This window comes from Lemur catta, chromosome 21, assembly GCF_020740605.2.
Source record: "Lemur catta isolate mLemCat1 chromosome 21, mLemCat1.pri, whole genome shotgun sequence".
NCBI lineage: Eukaryota > Metazoa > Chordata > Mammalia > Primates > Lemuridae > Lemur > Lemur catta.
Genome location: NC_059148.1, coordinates 30314846 through 30334618, shown reverse-complemented (window position 1 = coordinate 30334618; position 19773 = coordinate 30314846). Strand labels below are relative to the sequence as shown.

Below are 19773 nucleotides of genomic sequence, written 5' to 3'. Positions count from 1 at the left end.
GCACAAAGGGTTTAGGGCGAGAGGAGTCGAGGTTATGGTTAACTGGGATGGGGAAGAGGAACGAGGGAGATCGGCGAGAGCCGTAGGTGCTCTGCATTTTGACCTCACGCAGGGCTCTGCTGGGCCACACAGGTGTAAACATGCCTTGGGCTGCACGATTAACATTTGCACACATGAGAGTGTTAAGTCATCACTCAGTATTTCCAGAAGTAGAAGTGCCTGTGCTTACAGGTGGGTCTTGGAGGTCCCGGAAGTGGGTCGGATCGATTCCCATGAGGCCAGGGGAGCCCTGTGCTTGCAGTTCTGGGGGAGAAGGCAGAGGGAGGAGCAAACAGAGGGCCTGAGGCCACGTGAGGGCCACGGAGCCCTCCCTGTAACCCTGGCAATCTGCAGAGAATTGAACAGCGTATGGAAAACATACGGTGAAGGTATCTGTACTAGTAGCGTTCTCCAGCAAAGCAGAACCAATAGGAGATGCGTAGAGATATATAAGAGGAGATTTATTTTAGGGACTGGCTCACATGGTTATGGAAGCTGAGAAGCCCTGAGATCGTCCATCTGGGCACTGGAGAACCGGGACAGCCAGTGGCGTGGTCCCCGTCTAAACCCGAAGGCCCGAGAGCCAGGAGTGTCACGGTCCCAGGGCAGGTGTCGAGGGATGTCCCAGCCCAAGAAGAGGGAGAACTCACCTTCCTCCACTTGCTGTTTCATTCAGGCTCTCAGCAGACTGGATGAGGCCCGTCCACACTGGGCGGGACGAATCTGCGTTACGTAGTCTGCTCATCCACATGCTGGATTCTTCCAGAAACACCGTCACAGACACACCCAGAAGTAACACTTTGCCAGCCATGTGGGCATCCCTTCGCCCAGTCAAGCTGACACATGAAATCAGCCATCACAGCGAGCTTTGTGGGGACAGTGAAAGCACTCTCTGAGCTGGCTGGGGACAGACCCCACAGAGCCCGCGTAGACAGAACAGAGAAGAACAGAGGGTCCAGGAACCACAGGACCGGCTCAGGGCAGACGCAGGTTCTGCAGGACTTGGAGCTTCTACGGCTGGGCTGGGGACACACGTCTGAGAAAATAAACACACAATTACGTGCACAAAATTACTGAGTATTTTTGTAGATTGAGAAAAGGAATCAACAAGTCACAAACTGTCAAAAACTGGAAAATACTACAAGCATCACAAAATCTATAAAATAAGACATGACGTCTTTACTAAGTAACTGCTTGAGCCTCCACTCTGATAGCTTTTTCTACCTTGTTTGGCTTTGATCAACCGTGACAACGATTTCATAACTGCTTAGCTTAGTGAACACATTGAAAGGCACCTCATTCTTTAGCTTAGCATAGTAGAGCAACTTCTGTATTACTAACAGCTTAGAAAAGTTTCTTTCAGCTTCATAACTCAGTATTTCTAATGGCGTGCATATTTTTATGACTGTCCTCAAATTTGGGGACAAACCTAGCAAGTGTCTTTCTCATATGAGCTGGAAGATTTCAGAGTGACTCATCTTACATGCTGTTTGAATCCCCAGCGATCATTAACCTTAACCAGTCTGTCACTCAGTGTCTCTGGGGTGTGATGTGCTGTGAGTTTTACGTTATCTTTGTCACTGTCAGCATCTCATGTCAAATAAGCAAGACATTTAAACACAGAAATTCTGATAAAGTCTATTCTGCATAATTCCCACTATAAAGAAAATGTAGGGTGTGTTTATTATTTCATGTGCTGCCTATCCAGTACATTTTTGACCAGGGGAATTTATGTCTTACGGAGCATGGTTGAGAATAGAATCCTCCGCTTCCGATTTTACGGGACACAGGATTGGAACAATTTTGGCAGTCGAGCCTCTGACTCCTCAGACAGTTTGTGCTCCATGGGGGTTTGACTTGATCCTTCAACAGATATTTATTAGGCATCTACTGTATACCCTACCCCAAGTCCTGGAGGTACGGAGACCAATCAGTCAGGGTCCCTGCTCTGGAGGGGCTGATGTTGTCCAGCAGGGAATTCACAGGTGTCCAAACCAGATGGCCCTGCCAGGTCGTGAGTGTTGTGTGTGACTCTCAAATCCTTTCCAACACTCCGCCTTTACCCAGCTAGATCAGAAAACTCCTTTAAGCCTTTTTATTTTCCCTCTACGGCACCCACTTTCCTCCCCCCACAGCATCTGGTACGTCTGCTGCATACGATAGACTCAAATGAGCGCCAAATATTCAGCTGTAGCGTGGCGGGGTGCTAGCTCTGGAAAGGGCGTGGGCCGTGGGCCCCAAATGTTAAATTCACAGTGAGGACACAGGTAAACCAATGCCATCCAAACTTAGGGATGGCCACATGGTGTCATGCTGTCGGGTCACCCAGCGTGGCTCTGCAGCAGTGATGGAGACCACGGAGACAGGGGACCGCCCTCCAGGGCTGCCTCACAAGACCGGGGCTGGGACAAGCTGGCCTCGGTGGGCCAGAACCCAAGCGCTCCCCCTTAACTTCTCCACCCCCTCCCTGCCTAGTTCCTAAAGCCAACGCTCACTCTGGAGCCCTCCCTGCCCCTCACCCTCAATATCCAACCCGTCTGAGATTTTTGTTGACTCCACCGCTAACAATATCAAGCCTATTGAATCTCACAGCTCCCCCAGTGTCCAAAGCACCAAGGTAAGTCTCTCTCCTGGGGACTCACAACTGCGTTTGAACAGGACTTCATTCTTCCACGCTATTCTGGGGGTCTGTGTGTGATGTGGTCGGTGTGGGGTGTGGTGCTGTATTTGTTTTCCCTATGGCTGCATTTTCCCTGCGTGGGCTCCAGGAGAGAATGCGCTTCCCCGCTTGGTCCAACGTGCAAAGCCCTTCTGCCTTCGCGGGCTCGCGGCCCTGTCCTCCGTCTCCAAAGCCAGCAACGGTGGCTGTGAGTCCGTCTCATAGCAACTCACTCTCCCTCCACTTCTACCTTCACGACGCTTCTGCCCCCTTCTTCTCATTTTAAGGACTCTCGGCTCCACTGGGATGATTTCGGATAATATCCCTATTTTAAGATAAGCTGACTAGCAAACTTCAATTCTGTCTTAATTTTTCTTTGCCGTGTGACCTGCCTTACACACTCACAGGCTCCGGGGATTAGGACACAGACGTCTTTGGGCGGTCGTCATTCTACTATAGGGACTTATCGTTTTATGATCAGAATTGTTATGCTATTCTTTGGCTTTTATCTTTAAATAATTTTAAACTAACAGAAAATTGCAAAATAAGTACAGAGAAAACAAAAAATATATGCAAATTTAAAAATAAGTTGTAAAAAGTAACAGTTTATATATATCTTTCACCTGGTTCCTCCTAAGGTTGACAATTTCTATAACAGTCATGCAATTATCGAAACCAGGAAAGTGATATTGATGCTACACTTATCTATCTATATTGTCAGCTAAACGACAGGCCAGTTTTTTATTTAATATCTTTTCTCGGTTTGAGGGTCCGATCCGGGAATCCCAAATTGTGTTTAGTTGTTGTCTCTTCTAAGTCACCACCAACCTGGGACAATCCGTCAGTCTCTCATAATCTTTCACGACCCTGGTGCTTTGAAAGAGTACCGGTCAGCCAGGTTGCAGAAAGTCTCTCAGTCTGGGCCCCTGCAATGTTTTCTCGGGAATAGACTGGACGTCTGCTTTTCTAGCAAGAACACCGCAGGGCAGCGTCGTGATGAGGCATCAGTAAGACCAATCCCTGGCGAGGTCGACATGGATCCCCTGTTCCAGGTGTTGCCTGCAGGATTCTCCCCTGCAAAGCTGCTTCCTTCCTTTGTAATGAACCTGACACCATGCAGGGATCCTGCTTGTTTTCAGGCTTCTGCTCACCAATGTCAGCATCCCCCGATGTCTCCCGCTCTTGCCCATGTAGTCCATCCTCATCATGGAGCCGTGGTGGCTGAGACAGGAGGATCATCTCACGGCAGCCTCAAACTCCTGGGCTCAAGCGATCCTCCTGTCTCAGCCTCCCAGGTAGCTAGGACTACAGGCATGTACCACCACACCTGGCTAATTTTTCTATTTTTTGTAGAGGCAAAGTCTTGCTATGTTGCCCAGGCTGGTCTCAAACTCCTGGCTTCAAGTGATCCTCCGGCCTTGGCCTCCCAAAGTGCTGGGATTACAGGTGTGAGCCACCACACCTGTCTGGATCATTTTCATTGATCCACGTGACCATTTTTAGACTGCAAGGTGGCTCCTAATTCTAGCACCTCCAGATTAGGCAACTAAGTCCCTTCGTATAAAGTTTGGTCAAAAACACCATTTCCGTGTCTTGGTCGTCCCAGCTGGAGTTCTCCTGATCATTCCTGTGGCCCCAACAGCATTCCTGGGTCACATCACTCACCGTCCTCTCATAGAACAGCCAGTGGAATGTGCTTAAAAGGCCAGGGAAACATAGATTTCATTATTCCTCTTTTGAGATGGTGGTTTTGGGGGCAGGTAAGACTCTTCTAAGAACAGTCCATTTGTCAGAGCAGCGAGACAGCCCTGTAGAAGAAGACCCGCTGTTGGAGGAAGAGAGTGGGCAGTGCACCAGCAGCTGGGCAGCAGGGATGGGCATGCTGTGCGCTCCTTGAAGTTCTCTCCCCCGAGGGCTGCGAGGTGCCCGCCCACACGAGCTACAGCCCTGTGCCCCCTCCAAAGCTCTTACACGAAAAACAAGCAGCTCTGTCAGACTTGGAGCCTCGCCTGGAATGGCCAGGACGTCCAATACCTTCCACGGCCCGTTTCATTCAAGGGCATTTCACCAAAGATCTCTTTTCAATATCAAAGCAGCCGCTCCAAGTACGCTTAGCTTTGATGTTAATTGGAACCAGCAATGTTTAATTCACTGCCCTCCAGAAGTCCCTTGGGTCGGTTGTTAAATGTAGACGTTATCAGCAAACACATGTCGTCTCGATGGGCCACGGGCCAGCGTGAGGTTGCCGTGTCCAGGTGCCACTGGAACCCGGGGCTGTCCCAGCACCCTCTCTGTGTCCAGCTCTGCGCACAAGACAGACGACCAAAGAGGGGGGCGTAGCTCCCCTTGCTCCGAGGCAGCGGCGAGGCCGGAGAGGGGGCACTTTGTGGACACCAAGTGCTGACTGAGACCCTGTCTCAGAGCAGCAAGGAGGCTGCCCTGCAGCTGCTTCCTATTCCGACTGCGAGGGACACTTTGTAACAATTCAGAACAACACCTTTTCCATTTCCACCCACTGTGTTTAAAGGGAAATTGGCGTCCATTCTCCATTTATCTAACCATCATTGTCCAAAGTATGGCCTTGATTCCTAGACTTTAAAATCTTAGAAATCTGAAACTTACCGAGAAGGGTTTTGAACTGTCTGTAAGTTATATTTTTTTTTAGGAAAAAAGGGCACAGATCATGGAAAGCTGGCCATTGTGTTTAAAAAGAAGAAGAACGTATTTGCTTAAGTGCTTGCGTATATGCATAGACGGTCATTGTGGAAAAGTGCTTAGAACAGTGGTTTTCTACTGGAGGGGATTTTGCTGCCCAGGGGTCCCTTGGCAACGTCTGGAGAGATTTGTAGTTGTCACAGGTGGGGCAAAGTTTTGCTAAACACCCTGCGATGCCCAGAACGGGCTCCGATAACACAGAACTGTCCGGCCCAGCCTGTCGATGGAGTGGAGAAAGAGCGAGAAACCTGGCCTTGAACCACACCTGGCCCGTGGCAAGCGCGACTTGGGCTGGTGGTTATTAAAGTCATTTCCTGCCAGAGTGCTAGTCAGTGACCGCACGAGGACAACTGTGATCTTATGACACAGGCCACACGGTGGATAATTGTGAGCACAAAGGCAGGAGAACATTCACTGAATACATGATTCCTCTGACCCAGGAAAAGGACTGAAAGTGGAAATTTGGGGTTGTGTAAAAATGTCCCGTTTTCATTTAAAAATAACAGAGCTTCCTGGTAATTTAAATGTATGATTTTTAGAAGAAAATAGGCTATAGAATATAGACTATATATGGAATCTTCTGGTATAGATGATTCCAAAGACGCCAGACTGTCCCTGTTCCATGTCATAAATAAGATGCCCGTCGTGGCAGACACAGAAAGAGCCTCAGATGTTTCCAGAAGGGCTCTCGCCCAGCCTCGGGGAGCGCGGGTAGCAGACGTCCTCGGCTCTAGCTCCCTGGGGTCCCTCAGGGTTGAGGTGACTCACGCTCTTCTTGGGGTGGCTCTAGCTAAAGACTGAGACAGCAGTTCCAGGGTCTGGCCATTTCTTCCCAGGTGGGATGCCTCCCCCGGGCATCCACTCTCTGCTCCGCACCACGCAGGTGAGCTGGCGGAAATGTGCCTTCACCCTCTCTTGTCTCCTTCCCAGACATCCCTGCCTGGCTCACCTTCCGTCTCAGCATCTGCTTCCCTGAGACATCTGCAGTCACACCGTGTCATGTGAGGTGTAAGGGGACAGCCCTGGAGCTGGAATGGCCTGGATTCAAATCCCGGGTCCAAGGCGCCCCAGCTGTGTGAACCTGAGCACGTCACCCAATCCCCTCGTGCCTTGGTTTCCTCACCTGTGTGATGGGTACAGTAGCCATGCCTACCTGGCGGGTTGCCATGGGAATCAAACCCGCCCACGCACGTGAGCACGCAGGAGGGTTGCCAGACAGACAGCTGTCCTCGGTGCGGCATTAACCGTCACCGACATACGCAGCCCCGACTCTAGGTGCCGCTCTCCCTCGAGCTCCCTGCCGGCCTCCCCTCCACGCAGCCTGGCCGTCCCCTGGACCAGGACAACAGTCCCTAGGGACTGGACAGATGGGGGACAGTAGTGCTCTGCACAGTGGATGGCGTGGTTTGCCAGGGCTGCACAACACGATAGGCAGACCTGGCGGCTGAAATAACAGAAGTTCATGCTCTCACAGTTTGGGAGGCTGGAAGTCCAAGGTCAAGAGTGTGCAGGTTTGGTTTCTCCTGATGCCCCCTCCCCCCTTGGCCTGCAGACGGCCACCTTCTCGCTGCATCCTCCCACGGCCTTCCCTCTGCGGGTGCGTGTCCCTGGTGACACCAGCCCTATCACACTGGGGCCCTCCCTGGTGACCTCATTTTAACTTAATCACCCCTTTAAAGACCCCGTCTCCAAATACAGTCAGACGCTGAGGTGCTGGGTTAGGGCTCCAACATACGAATTTGGGGGGGACACAATTTGGCCATAACAGGGTCATTCATTGCTCAAGTTGACTCTGTTTCCCTCTGAGAGTCTCCGCTGCCCGGAAGCATCAGCCTCGGGCCCCTCCACGGTGTGTCCCTGCCACAGAAGGCCATGGCTCCTCCTCCTCCTCCAGCGTGTGCACTTAAAACCACCTCTCTCGGCTGAAAAGTGTCTCTTGTACGTTAACAGATACCCCTGAGTCAGGTAAAGTTGTTTCCCAAAAACATGAGCTTAGTATGACTCGCTGAAGTTCTCTTCCCACGAATGAGCCTAGTGTAGCAGGTGCCTCGTGGCTGTAGGGCACCGAGACTCAGTTTCCTCATCTGCAAAGTGGGGGTAACAGTCCCTGCCTGTTAATACTAGATTTATTGCGAGGCTCAAATGGAACAAGGTATCAACACTCAGCGCAGTACTTTGCATGTGGCGAATGATAAATATTAGCCACGACTATTGTTGTGGCCACTGTGATCAATGTTGCCATTGCAGTACAGGATACAAACTAACCACAGAATGCGACTGCCTACCGTGAGATTCGGATGCAAGTGCAATGTCTTGTCCCGGGCAACATCCGCTTCTGCCAAGTTTGACGGGGAACAAAGACAGACTTTCAGTATCCTTAGCTTTCGCTCTTGGAAAAAAAAAAAAAAAGAGGAAAGAGAAAAATATTAGAAGAACATAAATTTTACCACGAATGTTGGTGATATTTAAATAAGATTTAAATTCATACAGCATTTAGACAGAAAAGAAGGAAATGGCATTAAATTCACATAAGTGCCGGATTATGCACATCAGAGTCAGAAATATTAACTCTATCCACGTAACAGAGCGGTGCAACCGGCTGGAAATGGATCGTGAAAAGGGGTTCAGGAGTTTTCATAGATCATCCCTTCGAACTGTCAGCGTCGTGAAGTGGTAGTTAATAAATTATTCGATGTGTACAGTCAGTCATATTTTAACAAGAAGTAATGACCAGGTCTTGCCAGCTCACCTAGACCGTTACATTTCTGCAGTTCATCTCCCAGAGGGGGACTTGGGAATGTGTCACGATCTCATGCGGTGAGCAAGGCTGTGGAGGGAAGGATGGATGTCAGGATGCAGGAAGGAGAAGTTCTGCCCCATCTGGCTCTTGTGGGGACACATTTCGGCCCATCTCTGCAGCCCAGGATGCGTCTGGGGTCTGGGTCCACACTCGAGGGACTAGGCTTGTGTCTTCCTAACTGAATTCCAAACCAGCTAAGATACGGTTCTCCAGGGTTTAGGTGAGCTTAGGTAAGGTCCCTGGAGCCCAGGTGAGTTTAGATAAGATTTCCAGAGCCCAGGTGAGCTTAGATAAAGACCCTGGAGACCAGATGAGTTTAGGTAAGGGCCTTGGAGCCCAGGTGAGCTTAGGTAAGGGCCCTAGAGCAAAGCCTGACATGGGTGCTCAGTGCCCATGACTGGCGGTGGGAGGACTCCCAGGAGAGGCTGTGGGGAGTGAGGACGCAGGCAGGGCTGGAGGCTGTGGGACAAGGATGCTCTGTGCCTCTCCTGCGGCTGCCGTGATAAATTCCCACAAGCTCAGTGACTCAGAACGACAGACACCCGCTCTCTCTCAGTTCTGGGGGCCAGAAGTATGAAATCGCGCCCCTGCTGGAGGCTCCTGGGCTCTGCCAGCCTCTCATGGCCACCAGCACTCCCTGGCTCGCGGCTGCATCACTCCAGCATCTGGCTCTGCCTCTGCGACATCACCTCCTCCTCTGTGAGCACCAAATCTCCCCGCCCCTCCCTCTCTGCCAAGGACGCTGTGAGTGCATTTAGGGCCCACCTCGATGATCCAGGATAATCTCCTCTCACAATCCTTAACTTCACTGCAAAGACTGTTTATCCACATAAAGTGACATTAACAGGGTCCAGGGAGTAGGAGCTGATATCTCTGGGGGATGTTTTACAGCCAACCACAAACAAGGTGCAGGGGACGTCTAGGCTACACTCTGCTCCCCCGACCCCAGGGAGCTCTGGATTAGGAGACATACCACGGAGGCATCCTGGGGGAGGCAGTTCCCATCGGCCAGGGGAAGTCGTCCAAAGAAAGGTGCAGGTGTGAGCTGTTAGCTGCCGACACCCGCAGCAGCCGGGTGGTGCGTGCTCCAGTTCCACAAGGGAGGTCAGTCGGGGCACACCGGCGTCTGCCACGCTGGGCAGCATGTGCTCAGAGACCACCTTTCCTATCACCAGAGCTTCGTGTCTCCCGGGGGCCCCTGTGGAGTGAGGGAGCGTCAAACGCGTGAAGAACTGGGGAGAGATGAAGCTCCTCACTCCCTGGGTTAACACGAGTACGTGTATCAAAACAGCAAAGAGAAATCAGCTCCTAAACCGCAGGTTTTTGAACCAACCACGTCCTTCTCTGTCTCATTTCCCTCATCTGATGGGTGCGGAGTTGATCGAGACGATCTCTAATGCTCATTTGTGCTCTAACAGTCTAAAATGTGAAACAGGTGGCCTAAATTAATGCAACCTGATGTAGATTAAACGAAGAAAAAGGACACGTATGGACCCATAGAACTGTAAATTCTAGGGGCACCTGCTTCAGGCACAGCTGGATCCAGGCACCAAAGTGATGTCATCACAACTTGCTGTTTTGCCATCAGTGGACTCTTGTTCTGGGTGGGCTTGAATCTCGATCAGGCTCTTTAAGTGGCATCTTCTCACAACTCTGGGGTTATCGCTAACCAGCTTAGCAACACCTGTTTCCCAACGCCTTCAGTTAAGGTCCCATTAAGGCTCTCGTTGGCCTGGCTTGGGCACCTGCTGACTCTTAAATCCATCACCGTGGCCAGTGGGCTCTGAGTGGCCAGGCTTGAATCACGCCCGCTTTGGGGAGCAGGGGCTCCACCTCCGCAGAGCCACATGGACCAGGCGTAGAGGAGGGCGGCTGCCCACAAGGGGGCAGCATGTCCTTACGAAAGAGAGAAACACACACCTGGACGGACCAGGCAACACCTGCCCACGTGAACTTCTGCCCCGGTGATTGGAAAGATGCTGTGAGAAATCCTGTTTGCGCTGGAGCCGTCTTCCCCCGGGGCAGGCACGGTCGAGTATGTTGTCTGCGGATATTTTTAAATTACAATGAAGCCCATGAGCAATTGGTCTGTGGCTCGTTATACCATAAGCCGACAATTCTAAACAAAGTCATCCATAAAACAAACACTCCTTCCCGCTGGGGCAGGCCACGCCCACCCCACCCCCCACCTGGGCCCCCCCCATGTGCTCCCCAAAGCCTGGAACCCCTGTCAGAGACACATCTTGGGCCCTTAAAGGGGAATTGTTTGACTGCAAGTCCCAGAGACCTGCTCGAACTCACAGGAGCAAAAATAGAGAAAAATTGTGGGCAGACACAGGAGGCTCCGAGGGGTCTGAGAGCAGGGAGAGAAGCTGGACTCATGACGTGCTAGAAATGGGAAGTGGGTGCAGAAACAAGGTGGTAGGGGGCTTTCCTCTCTGCCCCCTTCTCTCTCCCCTTCTCCCTCTCTCCCTCCTTCTCTCCGTCTCTCTCCCCTCCCCCACTCTCCCCAGGTGCCCACTCGCCCCCACCACGCAGCCATCATCCCTGGGGCCTTCTCCAGCCCGGCTTTCTAGGCTCCAGCTCCACAAGCCACAGCCTCATTTTCCCCCCTCCTGCCCATTCAAGGGCTTGGTCCCGGTGGGCACCTGTGCTGGGTGCAGTGAAACAATAACAGGGACCCCGGGAGATGGGGGCGGAGCTCGGACGGCGTCTGTCATAGCAGCACCTGCTAGACTCAGAAGCAACAACCAGCATCTGCTCTGTCTACATGGGGACTCAATCCCCCTACAGTGACCCCCAAACAGCCCCGGTGCTTCCCTGTCCTCCTCCACGAGCTGTCCCGGGGGCTGCGGAATAGGGTGAAAACTCACCCGCTCACCCGCCCACCCGCCCCCCGTTTCTCTCGCCCCTCTGCACAGGTTTCTGACCGCTGCGACTACGTCTTTGTCAACGGGAAGGAAATGAAAGGCAAGGTGAACGTGGCGGTCAACTTCACCTACCAGCACCTGAGCGGCGCCCTGGAGATGACGGTGTGGGTGCCGCGGCTCCCGCTGCAGATCGAGGTCTCGGACACGGAGCTCAATCAGATCAAGGGCTGGCGGGTGCCCATCGTGTCCAACAAAAGGTAGGTGCGTCTGTGAGACTCCAGAACCAAAACCCGCATCCAATGTGCTTAGGCTAAGAAGGGAACTCACAGGGTGGCTGACCCAGGGCTCTCACGACGTCTAAGGGCTGAGTCTCTCTCCGTCCCTCGGCTCTGTCTGCTCTGTGCTGGCCTCATCCTCCCCTGGGCACTTCTCCTGCGGCTCCACGCTCCCATCTCCCCTGCAACTCCAGCAGAAGGGACACTCTCTCCTTCCCAATAGTCCCAGCAAAAGTCCTGTATTTAAGTCTCATCTTCCCTTGGCTGGCGTTGTGTGCCCACCCTTACCTAGTTAGTGCAGCCAAGCGGATGGAACACGCAGTGGCTAGACCACAGTCCCCTGGCTGGAGCCGCAGGAGACAGAGGAAGAATCACCCCTGCCTGGACCGATGGCTCAGTTCCAGGACAAGGGGAGACTGAGGCAGGGAAGGAGCACAACAAATGTCCACTGCGGGGGGTGGGGGGACATGTGAACAGATGCTGCCTGACCTGGGCCCCGAGCTCTCAGCCCTGGTGAAATGAGGTCCAAGCTTGTCCCCCGTGTGTGGGACATCGCTCTGACGATGTTTGGTAGTTGTAAGAGTCTCCATCATCCGCTGTCAGGTGAGCACCAGGTAGCGGGAGCGGTGGAGGCCCGGGCTTTCCGCTCACAGACTTGTCATCTCAGAAGACCCCGTGTGTGAGGACTCGTGCCTGAGGGACAGGTAGAACGCCCAAAGTGAGCATGTGCAGAGTCAGACAAGGAAATGTTCCTGGAGTCTCTGTATGCAGCAGGGGTGGAGAACTGCACTTACCTGAGAAGTAACTTTCGTGTCCCTTCCCCTGGAAGTGCACTCCTCGGTCCTCGTGAGCCCTGGGGAGAGGATGAATCGGGGACCGAGGCCGTGGGTCTCACGTAGACGGTTTCAGTGATGACCTTTTTCTTAGTCACCGGGGCATCCGGTGTTGAGTTGGGAGGCTGAGTTAAGGAGTGATTGCTGACGCCACAGAGAGGGAAACTGCAGGGACAGATTTACCAAAGAACCGGCTGAGGCTGTTGGCGGCCCGTCCCAGATGCCGTCACAGCTGTCGGGGTCAGATACGGCAGCAGAGGGTTCCAGAGGTGAACAGAGCTGCTGCTATTCTCACGGAGACCATGGTGGTGCCACCAAAGGGCCACGGGCACACGAGGCATCGAATGCTGAGGGAGCAGCTGACACCTGTCCCCTCAAACCATCCCAGCCTCGTCTGCCTTTCTCCTCCCACCTGCCTTTCCTTGGGCTCAGCACTCCCCTCCTGGGGGCACTGGCTTATAGGGATATACTAGTCCCCATAGCTCCACCATATTCGTTACCTATTGCTGAATACCTTAGTGGCTTAGCCCAAAACTTAGTGGCTTAAAAATTATCCCCAAATTTAGTGCAGCTTAAAAGAATAACATGTATTATTTTGCAGTTTCTGCGGGTCAGGAATGCAGGTGTGGCTTGGCTGGGTCCTCTGAGCTGGGTCTCTCCCAGGCTGGGATCCCGCTGTCAGTGGGGCTGGGGTCTCATCATGGGCTCCCACGGGGAAGGATTGACATCCGGGTCCCTCATGGGGATGCTGGCAGGTCTCAGTTCCTTGCCGGCTGCTGGCCAGAGATCACTGTCAGATTCTAGCCAGGGGACATCTCCACGGGGCAGCTTGCTTCATCAGAGCGACCAAGCGGGAAGAACTGAGGGCAGAAAGCACAGGCAGATCGGAAGGGACAGTCTTTTAAAATCTAACCATGGAAGTGACCATCCGATCACTTTGGCTGCAGTTGTCTCATTGGAAGAAAGTCACTAGGTCCAGCCCTCACTCAAGGGGAGGAGATTTTACCAAGTAAATGCCAAGAGCTTGCAGGGGTCTTTGGGGACAGCTTAAACTCTGCCTGCCACACCATTCCGATTGCTCAGTGCTCGTGCCCCACCACTGGTCAAATCCTCTGTGTTCCACCTCCACGTGGCTGGCTATGAACCCCTGGAGGGCAGGGCTGGCGGCTCACTCACCTTCACAGTCATACCCACCTGCTAACCCGAACTGACTCCTCCACAGGCCGGCGGGCGACAGTGAGGAAGAGGAGGATGAGGAGAGGAGGGGCCGCGGCTGCACGCTGCAGTACCAGCACGCCATGGTGCGGGTCTTGACGCAGTTTGTGGCGGAGGCGGCCGACGCGGGGGCCCACCTGGCCCACCTGCTGGGCTCCGACTGGCAAGTGGATATCACAGAGCTGACCAGCGACTTCATGCAGGTGGAGGAGCCCAGGATCGCCACGCTGCAAGGGGGGCAGGTCCTGATCGGGCAGGAGCTTGGGATGACCACCATCCAGGTAAGGAACCCCCCGGGCAAGGGCTGTCTGTCCCCTGCCTCTGCGCTGCCCAGAGGAGAATTCAGTGGCTTGTCACTGCATAGAGCAGTGGCTAATGTTAGGGTGAGTACGTTTAGAGACACGGTCAGGGAAACCGCGTAAGTGACATCATGACGTGATGAGGACCTTGAAATTCAGCATGTATCACTTACACGTGAGAAGCCCTGGACTGGCTCCTCTGGTCGGTCGTGTTTGAAACTCCAGCGCATCATTTTGCCCTGACCGTGGTAGTGTCAGCATCTGGGTGAACAAAGCCCTGAGGTGAGCTCGTCTCGTCTGAATCGAGGGCGTGAAGGCAGCATCTTCTCACTGGGCCTCTTGCCCTCACTGCACGTTGTTGCCTAAAAGCTTCCGTCCTCTCGGGATGTTGCGGCCGACTCTACCGCGTCTCAGCCCCAGGTCTGGAGGGCACCGAGCATCTCAGAGACGTGCCAGGGCAGGAACGAAGATACCGTGACTCCTTCGGTCCTGCAGGCTGGGGAACGGGAATGGAGAGGGCTGGCGTGCAATGCTGGAGTTCTTTTATTTGTTCTGTGTCCTCCCGAGTTATAAATTCACTTGTCCACTTCCTTCCGGGGACTCCTATCGAGCTCACTGCCGTGTGAATGATCGCAATCGGACCCAGAAAGCGCAGACGGTATTTAGACAGAAGGACTCAGCTTTGGTTCTGGGCTTTAGGAGCCCCAGGAAAACTGTTCTCCTGACGTACGTCTTCATAAACATCACCAAAAACTTGACAAGAGAGAGAACCAGGTCAAGAAAGCAGGTGGACGGGGAGGAACCCACTTCATCCAGGTTGAAGATCCGCGGACAGCGGCCGGAATCAGCGGAGGGAAGAGCGGTTCTTCGGCAGCAGGGTTTCCCGTTCAGGGTCTACGTTGCACATAAGTCTCATTTTCCAGGTCGTTACAGGTGTCCCGAGGAGAAATGAGACTTTGGGATACTGGCTCCGGGCGTAGACGCGCAGAGCTGTGCTTATCGGAGTGTAACCGGCACCACGGCTCAGCGCCTCTCAAGGCGTCGAGTGCGGATCCTGGTGCCCCGCAGCCTGACCGAGGTGGTCCACGGACCAGCAGGCTGTCCCTCCTCGTGGCACGTGGGTCTTCATGGGCGAGAGAGAAACGTATAAATGTGTAACTGGGATATCAAGCCCATTGTCCTTTGGCGATGTGAAGATGTTTGAAAACAAATCATTTCAGTAAAATATATAATTTTAAACAAAATACACATTAAATAATAGGGCAATCTGTGCTGTAGAAGAATCACAAAGTTAGCAGTCGGATGAGAATGGTAATTCCTGCTAGCAAGGGTGAGGGGGGTGCAGGGTGGGAAATGGACTTTGTTTGGGGAATGCAGGGCGGGTGCCAGGCCCCACCTGTCCACTCCTCAGTGCCTCCTTGCTGGTAGGTAAAAAGCGCAGTAGGTTTTCTCAAGCGAGATGTATGTTTTAGATGGGTCGTCAGTGGGGAAGACCCATTCCCGTCCGTTCCGGCTCATTTGTCAGCCTGTCCCTGCCCTGCACAGGGCTGTCCCTTGTGCTATTGGAGGAGGCACCAGGACCACAGCAACCTTTCCTGTCCTGTCCCTTCTGCCCTCCAGATCCTGTCTCCTCTGTCGGACGCCATCCTGGCCGAAAAGACCATAACTGTGCTGGATGAGAAGGTGACCATCACAGACCTTGGGGTCCAGCTGGTGACAGGGCTGTCACTCTCCTTGCAGCTCAGCCCGGGGAGCAACAGAGCCATCTTTGCCACTGCAGTGGCTCAGGAGCTTTTGCAGAGGCCCAAGCAGGTACGGCGGCGGGGCTTGCGACACCCCTCAGGTGGGTCACACAATGGGTGTCTCACAGCAGGCACCTGTGGGTGACAGCTGGGTGTCACACCAGGTTAGTCTCACAGAGGAGTGGGATCACCTGTCAGGTTTATCAATCTGCAAAGGACGCCTGTGACGCAGATGACTGCTCTGCCCCGTGGTTCCTAGCTCCCCCCAAACAAAGATGCAAAAAATAAATACATAAATCAAGACTGCAGCAACTAAAAATTCCTAAGCTCCCCGAGGCCGAAGCCCTGGAGAAAAGCCCCCGTGTCCACTGTACGGAATTTGGGGTGATGCTCCAAGGAATTTGGCCGACACTAACCTCCTTTTTGTCAAGGAAGGAGCCAGCCAAGAGGCAGGCCACAGAGAGCCAAGGAGAGGTAGCCTGAGGCCCCGTTCTATCTTTATGGGATGACAAGATCAGGCCCGGCCAGCTAGGTGTCAGGGAAGTGAGCAGATGCAGCTAGAACAGGCCAAAGAGCTCGTCCATTTCTGACGTGCGGAGCCACACACCCTCCCCTGCAATCTGCTCCATGGTGGGTCTGCAGGGCACCCACCCCTCCGTGCAACTTGGCTCTGGTGCGGTGGTTTCAAGAAATCCATTGTGCGTTTGAATGTTCTGCTCAGATTAGGTGGCAGACCAAGAGAACCTGGTAAGCCAGTGTCATGTGCAATGACTTTTGCACTGTGTCTTGGCCGGGTTTGCCACGTAGCACCTGGTCCAAACCAACATCTATCAAAGTACTTATTGGCTAAGCCGACAGAAGGCACAGAGGACACAGCCACACTCGAGGCACCTTTGCTCTTAGTTCCAAACTCTAAACAACAGCCGGGTACGATTGACTTCCGTCACGGTCAGGGGCCGGTGGGTGCACAAAAGAGAAACCCACTCCGGCAGGAGTCAGTGACAAGGGATGTGTCTGGAGGATTAGGGGAATCTCACAGACCCAGATGTACAAGCTTGGAGGAAACGGAAGGTCAACAGTCTCTCTCCTGTCCCTTCTCTCCGTCCCCTGTTTTTATTTTGGTCTAATTCGTTATCCTCCTCCTGTGGGTACACGCTGTGCCCACACTCTTGCCTACACACGATCCATCGTGGTTGTTCCACAGTGGGGCTTCATTCCCCAGGTTTATATGAGCTCCCACTGCTCATCTTCCCACACCTAACTTCTGTCCCTCTTATTTTAAATGAGAGAGAGACAGAGAGAGAGAGGTGGCAGCCAGCTCCGCGCGGCTGAGATTGATGGCTCTGACAGCAGCTGTCTCCCTCGCCAGGCGGCGGGTCAGGAGGCTCACAGAGCGGTCCTCACTCCGGGGCTGGGCTGGAGCAGGTTCTCCAAGGGAGGGGGAGGCGGGGGAGCCATGGACCTGACACTTCACTGTCAAGCACAATGACATCTTCGTTAAAACGAAAGGCTTGCCTTCAATTGGACTTTACCTCCAGTGATCTGCCTGGTCAGACTGTTTGCAAAGGAAACTGGTCTAAATCAACAAAGGGAAAAAGGCGCGGTGGGCAGGGATGGGTGCACACCTTGGCCCCGACTCCCGGTTCCCTCCAGCCGGGCTGCGAGGAGGGCACGGGGTGGAGGTAGAGATGGGCTTTCCAGCCAGGGGCTTCTCCCGCTCTGGCTGGGGGGTCTTACCTCGAGCAAACCCATCCCTCTAGACCCAGGGCCACTAAACCCAGAGCCTGCTGGGGCCCCTTGTCTACACGAGGGGCTTTAATCTGTGTCGTGGGTAGTAAGTGGGGACTCAGCATAAAAGCAACTTAGAAATAATGTAATAAATATGTTTCATTTAAATGTGTAACACTTGTAAATGATCCCACTAACTGGTAATCTCCTTCGACGTGCAATTTATTACTGTGCAGAAGGAGATTCAGAACAGCCTAAGGGTCCGTCTTCCCTTTAACACCTCCAGATTTAAAAACAAAACAAAACAAAACAAAAAAACAGATCTCATTAGGCAGTGTGCACATCTGTCTGGTTTTGTTGTTAGCATTTTCTTGTTGCTGCCGTATTTTGCTTCTACGTCTTTATAAGAATTCATTCTGTTTTTACACCCTTGGGCCCTCGCATCCCTTCTTTCTCCACTGCTGGGAAGGTTTCTCTGTGTTCTCGTAGCGATTTTTCTGCCACGATGTGTCTATGTTGCCCGGCGCTGGGCGAGCGTCTGGCCCGTTTTGATTCCCGTGTCCTTCTCAACAGGAAGCCGCCATCAGCTGCTGGGTCCAGTTCAGTGACGGCTCGGTCACGCCCTTGGATATTTACGACGGGAAAGACTTCGCCCTGATGGCCACGTCCTTGGACGAGAAGGTGGTCTCCATCCACCAAGACCCCAAATTCAAGTGGCCGATAATCGCCGCCGAGACGGAAGGCCAGGGCGCCCTGGTGAAGGTCGAGGTGGTTATCAGCGAGTCCTGCCAGAAGTCCAAGCGCAAGAGCGTGTTGGCTGTGGGGACGGCAAACATCAAAGTGAAATTCGGGCAAAACGATGCCAACCCCAACGCCAGCGACAGCAGACGCACGGGGACGGGTGTTCACCTGGAAAATGACATCACTGAGCGGAGGCCCAAAAAGACCTTGCAGGAATGGGAGAGTCGGGAAGGAAGAAGGTTCTACGGCAGTTCTTCCGTGGGACTCATGGAAGGGAGGGGCACCGCCACCGAGAGGTCAACCTTGCGGAAGAGTGACCGGGGAGGCCTCGTGGACGGTGACGGCCACCTGCAGACCCTCCCCGTCGACCTCACCAGCTTCCCAGCCCAGGGGGACCCGCCCAGGGGCAGCGGGGAGGCGGGCGAGAACGACCTCATGCAGGCGTCCAAAGGGCTGAGCGACCTGGAGATCGGCATGTACGCCCTGCTGGGGGTCTTCTGCCTGGCCATCCTGGTCTTCTTAATCAACTGCGTGACCTTCGCACTGAAGTACAGGCGCAAACAGGTCCCCTTCGAAGAGCAAGAGGGTCTGAGTCACTCGCATGACTGGGTTGGCTTGAGCAACCGGCCGGAGCTGCTGCTGGAGAACCACATCAACTTTGCCTCCTCCCAAGAGCAGATCACCGCCATCGACAGGGGCCTGGACTTCGAGGAGAGCAAATTCCTCCTCTGCACGAACTCCCAGAAAGGCATCAACGGGCAGCTGTTCAAACCTTTAGGAGCCACAGTCGCAGACGGGAGAGATCCGAAAGGTGAGCCCCCCACATCCCCTACCTCGAAGAGGAAAAGGGTGAAGTTCACCACCTTCACCACCATCCCCTCGGAGGACACGGGCCCCTCCAGGGACTCCGTGGTGACGGGCAGCGAGGATGACATTAAGTGGGTCTGCCAGGACCTGGAGCCTGGGGACTGCACGGAGCTACACAACTACATGGAGAGGCTACATGAAAACGTGTAAGCCACGCACACGCGGACGCCTGTTCTCACTCACCTTTCAGCCTTTAACTCCAGGATGTGTAGCAACGGTGCGCCCGGGAGAGAAATGACATGGCAGGACAAGATAAGGGTGACACTGTCCACAGAGTCTCAGAAAACAACCCCAGCTCGGCCGGGGAGGCCCTGAGTCAACATCGGTGTGCGCATTCCGGCATACGATGTCTTGCTTAAAGTCGAGAGGTTTATCACGCGTGGCAGGATTTTTAAAACTTGGAACAAAAATGAGATCGGAATCACCTGAGTTTCTGAGAGGTTCCAGGAAAGAACAGCCTCTCTCCTGCTCTCTCTCGTTAATCAAAGCCATTTGGATGCTGTAACATCCACGTGGCTCCAAGATTCAATGTTGCAAACGGGCAGAAGAAAATGTATCAAAGGGAGGGAGTGTGTCATGTGACCTGCAGCGGCAGATGTCGCCCCGAGCGTGTGACCACAGGCAATCTCACGCCCAGGCAGCTCCGGGAGGTGCGACTGCGAGTTACCATCTCTCAAAGACCGGGGCGGGGCCAGACCAGGTCATGGACAGAGCAAGGCAGTTGTCAACCAGGCCTGAAAGGGGACAAGTGACGAAATACCTTTGTAACTACATGCCAGGAGCAAACACACACACACATATACATCCTCTGAGCAGTTCAGAGCATTTCTTTATTTGTAAACTAAGGATACTGGGCATAGAATTTCAGTGAGGTTCAAAGAACCAGGCTCTTTCTAGCAAGTTCCCCATGTTTAAGTTTGCATTCCTCCACTGTGTTGCCACCTTTCCAAAAGCCGTTGGTCATCTGCAGGTGAGGGTGGGGGCAGTTTC

At 53.5% G+C, this 19773-nt stretch overlaps 1 protein-coding gene and 1 long non-coding RNA gene across 2 annotated transcripts in view; one reads left to right on the top strand and one right to left on the bottom strand.

Annotated features, from left to right (window-relative positions):
• Nucleotides 1–18933, top strand: part of TMEM132D (transmembrane protein 132D) — a 475101-nt gene extending 456168 nt beyond the window's left edge. The window contains exons 6-9 of the mRNA XM_045534295.1: nt 11135–11340; nt 13414–13687; nt 15326–15517; nt 17749–18933. Coding sequence (XP_045390251.1) covers nt 11135–11340; nt 13414–13687; nt 15326–15517; nt 17749–18933 — 1857 coding nt within the window. The remainder of the gene's footprint in view (nt 1–11134; nt 11341–13413; nt 13688–15325; nt 15518–17748) is intronic.
• On the bottom strand, nt 1026–8219 carry LOC123625762. Its single transcript, XR_006730640.1, has 3 exons — nt 8163–8219; nt 7699–7802; nt 1026–1075 (listed from the first exon to the last, which is right to left on the bottom strand). It is a non-coding gene; the product is annotated as an uncharacterized LOC123625762 (long non-coding RNA).
• Nucleotides 18934–19773: the final 840 nt, after the last annotated feature.